At 47.9% G+C, this 4,938-nt stretch overlaps 1 protein-coding gene across 1 annotated transcript in view; it reads left to right on the forward strand.

Moving 5' to 3' along the window:
* PHOX2B (paired like homeobox 2B) overlaps positions 1-120 on the forward strand; it is a 2,168-nt gene extending 2,048 nt beyond the window's left edge. Inside the window, exon 3 of the mRNA XM_086747224.1 lies at positions 1-120. This exon is cut by the window's left edge and continues 460 nt beyond it. Coding sequence (XP_086603350.1) covers positions 1-2 — 2 coding nt within the window. The 3' untranslated portion in view covers positions 3-120.
* Positions 121-4,938: the final 4,818 nt, after the last annotated feature.

The raw sequence follows: 4,938 nt of genomic DNA on the forward strand, positions 1-4,938 counted from the left end.
GAGCGGCGGCGGGGGCGGCGGGGGCCCCTCCCGCCCGGTAGTGCCCGCCGCCCGCCCGTAGCGACGACCAGGGGCCCGGGCTGCGCCGGACTCCGCGGGGCAGGAACCCCCCGCCCGCAACAGGCGGGGGGCCGCGCCCGGCTCCCCTTTCCCCGGGCCCGGCGGCGGGGCCGGCCCCGCGGAGCCTCCGCGAGGGGGGCGGGGCGGGGGGAGCTGCGGGGGCGCGGGAGCTGCGCCGGCGGGCGGCGGGGACAGCGCCCTGCCCGCCGCGGGGGCTGGTTTGTTTTTGGTTTTTTTTTTTTAAAGCTCCTTTTCTCTCTCAGCCCAAGCGACAAAGTGTCTTCTCCATCTCCCGCCCCCGCTGCCCTCCGCCGGCCCCCGCCGCCCCCCCCTGCCCGGGGCCGTTCCTGGCTCCGCCGTCCGGTGTCACTGTCGCTCGGCCGGGTCCTGGGTCTCTCCGTTGCCACCGCCCCCCCACCGGGCTCGGCCGTGGCCCGGCGCCTTCCGCCGCCTCCGCCCCGCGGATCCGGCACCGCCAGCGCCCGCGCCCCTCACGGCGGGCGGCTTGTATTTATTATTAATTATTAATTAATATTAATTATTATTATTACGCCGTTCACGCAGTTTTTAGGCATCTCCGTTAGGGTTTTCTAATTTTGTTTTGAAAGGCACAAACTATAGCTCTTAGTTGAATGTTGGCAGGTATATGCTTTCTCTTTTTCCGTGTCTTTCCACAACCGTGTTCTGTGGCGCAGCTGTATAGTGTTAATACCAGTACAGACTTGTCTAGTTGACCGTAAAAATAATGTTTTCCCTTCTCGTAGTCTCTATGGCGTGTCTTTATGGAAAAATAAGGTTCTCACGGGTTCGGTTCCCTTTGCGTTTAGAGAGACCAGGTTCAGGCAACGATATATATTTTTGTTATCGGTTGCATGTCGTCTCTTTTTTTTTTTTTTAATTATTTTTTTTTCTTTCCCTACCTGTTGGAATATGTTTGTGAGCATAATCGTCATAATTATGTTCAGGGTTTTCAGATTTATTTATATGTGGTTAAAATGGATGCTTCTATTTAAAAGGGGAAATATTTCTACATGTGCATATAGTTTTCCAAGAGTGTACCATTAATTGATTGTTGATAATAAAAATCAAAAGCAAACATAGCACTGTAGCTCTTCTGACTCCTTGTTAGGGCTTTATTTGGGGGGGGGGAAGCTGTTTTGGTTTTTTTTTGTGTGTGTGTGTCTGTGTATGATTCTTTTTCTATTTGTTCGTTTGGGTTTTTTTTAATTATTATTATTTTTTCTTTCTGGCCAAGACTGAAGGCGCACATCGCAGAATCTGGACTGAGTCATCCGAAGGAGATGGGCTCAGCAGCATTATTTTTTAATCTCCGTTACCATCAGGAAGACCAGAACTGCGGGTCCCATCATTACTGCGTAATTGTGCCATTATTAATTATTGGCAAACAGGCTGATTGAAGGCAAGGGGAAGGGGGGGCGGAAGATGCGTCAGAGCTGACCTTTTGTCACTACCTCGAAAATTGGTGATGACCAATATTAAGCGATATCCGTTAAAAGACAAAAAAAAAAAAAAAGGGGGGGGGCATAAACTACAGGTTTATGCCAGCGGATAAAGCATCCTGCGGCGCACTGAGACCTGTCGCCAGACGTTGTGCCAACACGCCGAAGGTAAAATTGGCTTTCCGAGTCGGCGGCTTTTCGGAAATACATCTTCTACTTTAACCCGAGCGCAGGGAGAGGGGCCATCCCCGGGGACCTGCTTTGCCTTTACCGCCCGCGGCCCCGACGGCTCCCACGTACCTGGCCAGACCCTGTCCCGGGGGAAGCGGGCAGCGGGGCCGCCCTGCCAGGCCCCTGTAGGGCACGGGGTAGCTGCAGAAGCCCGGCCTCGCCAAGGCGAGCCTCCCCCACCAAAACCCGTCGGACGGGGGGGCGGGCCCCCGCCCTCACGGAGGGCCGGAGCAGGGTGAGTGCCACGCACCCCGGTGCCGCCTCCCGGGGCTGCCCCCGCGGCCGGGACGCTTGCGGGTTTGAGAGGAACTCGGTCTGACTCAGGCAGAGTCAGTGAAAAAAAAAAGAAAAAAAAACCTAAAACCGAAAACAACAACAACAAAAAAAACCCAACCCAAGACTCCCCCGTTTGGGGAGTTGGACGAGAAGCAAATACAGCAAAAGCGTTCCTCTGCTATGGCTGGGGTGCTGGGGAGAGGGTGCCACCCCCCCGAACACAATTAAAAGAGTCAGGAAAAATGGGACAAGTGCTGGTTCACTAATAAAAATACTTCAATCACCAGTTTTAAAATACTGCAATAAAGTATGCAGTCTATTCTCTGGAGGAAAAAAACCCTGTATGCAATCATTGAATATATGTTTTGTCATAATGTGTGTAGTTTTTGCCTCTTACTTTTTCTTCCAAAAGTAATTTAATGATCTAAGAATGTCTTTGTTCAAAGTAAAGGGCTTGTCTCCAGGAGTTAGCCAGCTGTGGGCTGCAGCGCAGCTCTGCTGACGGTGATCTGCATGGACAGGGTTTCCCACTGGAGAAGCTGCAGTGCTTGGTCCGTCTGCTTTACCAGAGCTGAATTCATCCCCCAGCTCTCAGAGAAGGTGAAACCTGTGTTACCAGTAAACCAAACAGCCAGGCAACGGTGATGTAAAAATATCTCTCCTGGTCAGGCCCTGCTGTGTGAAGATGATCAGCTTCCACTTTATGGCATACGGTCGTGATTTGAAAATGTTAAGAGATGACAACACGCTACTTTGTGGGTTTTGTTTGTTTGTTTTTCCCCCCGAGTTCACTGCTTTACCTCCTAAAACTTGAGGTTTATTTCTAATATGATTGCTTCAGCTTCCAAGCAGAGGAGGACTGTGAGGCGCCTAGCGGGAGCGCAGGCAGGAAGAGGGTGCCAAATGGCTGCTTACCAGTGGTACCAGGGAAAGCCGAATGGGCCAGCCGACCTGTAACAGCGGGAGATGCTCTTGGGATCTCAAGGCAAGGAGATCTGGGCGGAAGGGCCTAACAAATCAAAGAATGCTCCAGTAAATAAATCAGGATAAGGTTTGTTATTTTTTGTTGGTTCTACTCCCTCACATTGTTCAAATAAAGAATAATTTGGTTTCTTATCCAACTCAAATTCAATATGAACAGATGTTGTGTCTTGAACAGTTCAAATATAAAGTCACATTTTGTGTTTGAAGCAACTTGAGTGCTTCATTGTCCGCTCTTTTAAAGGCCAAGCCTTGGAATTCAGGTTTAATGCTGAATTTGGCTCTGGAGCATCTCTTGCACACACTCTCACTTTCTTCCTTCCAATACATGAGCAGGAAAAGTAATTCCTGATTGCAGTATGAATCTTCTGGAGGGATGCATACATGACAATGCAAACATTAATTTTGCTACTAAAGGATATGTAGCTAGCAAATAGGAAAACTACAATAATTAAAACAATCCTTTTCATCGAGAAGCAAGTATGTTTAAATAGTTAAATCTTTACATATCTGCACTTAATAAGGCTATCAAACTGCTATCAACCAATGGGAAAAGGAGGTGTCATGAAAAGTGCCTGTAATTTGTCAGAATGTTTGGGGTTTTTTTTTTAAATATGTTTTTCCTCTCACCATTTTTTGATACCCTTGAATGTACAAGTAGATGTACCTAGCAGGAGTCTTCTGAACCAGCCTGATTCCAGTTGAGGCCCACAGCTTACTGCTGCGATCTGAAGCGTGAGCTCTTTCTGAAGACAAAATCTGGGGTCTCTTCACACCAACATCCCCATTAACTCTTAGACACCTACTAAACCAGTACCTGTCCGTAACTTTTGCTGCAATTTAGCAGGAATCTTTAAGAGTCAAACATTAATCTGCAGACTACCGTCATCAACCATGAAGCAGAGCAGCACTCTGAAGGCCACACTGCAATGGGAGATAAGCCTTCTGCTTCTGTCACTGGTTTAATTTGGTCCTTTTCTAGCTGTCACCTGACGACAGGTGTTATGAAATAAACTGGTGGCTTCATCCAGGGTGCTACTAAAATATGGCTTCATCTTAGAAAAACAACTTTGCACCTTACTTGGCACAAGAGGTCATCAAGTAGGCCAAGGAGTGATTTGAGAGGAAATCCATCTTCTCAGTTTGTGGGGAATTCATCCAGAAACAGCTCAAGAAACTGCAGCTGTGAAAATGAAGCTCAGGCTGCCATTTCCTAGGTGGGAAATTTACTTTGGAGAAAGGAAATCACCTTTTGGGCTGTTCCTTGTCATGATTATCATATCAACAGGAAATGAAAATATTTGCACTTGAAAGGGAGTATTATTTCTTGCTGTTGTTGCAGGCTGAGGCCAAACTTTTTCCCATTCCTTTCTGAAAGAGAGGCAGTAAAGGAATGCTGATAACATCTCTTGCTGTTTCAAACAGCTCAGAGAAATGATGTACAAAGTCTATCAACAGTATTAGATAAGAGTTTAGAGCAGTCTCAGGAAGCATAAATGAGAGGAGCTGTGCCTTTCTAGGAGTCGGAAATCCAGCATCGGCGCTAAGGCCTCTACCAACAGGTTTAATGTATGTATGGAGTCCTCAGAAGCATTAACTTCAGTATCGTTTCACAAGAGGATGTTTTTGGAAAACGAGTCAATATATTAATTTCTGCTAAGGAGAAAATCTATCCGGAAAAAAAAGCGCAAAGTTCATGAGTAGCTGTGGTTATGTGGTTAGTGAAGAAATGTGACCGGAGACTGTGAAACCAGTTAAGATAACTAGTTATCTTGCAAGGACATGGTGTTTGGGAAAGCTTGGGTTAGCTTGGTTCGGAGGCATGGGTCCCTGCCCCAAGATACAGCCACAAACGTTCGTGCTTTCGGGACTGTTAAAAACCCACTTGTGCTTGGAAGAGAAGGGGAGGTGGCTCACCTGTCCCGAGTCA

Source organism: Chlamydotis macqueenii, chromosome 4 (assembly GCF_036417535.1).
Source record: "Chlamydotis macqueenii isolate bChlMac1 chromosome 4, bChlMac1.mat, whole genome shotgun sequence".
In the NCBI taxonomy this organism is placed as follows: domain Eukaryota; kingdom Metazoa; phylum Chordata; class Aves; order Otidiformes; family Otididae; genus Chlamydotis; species Chlamydotis macqueenii.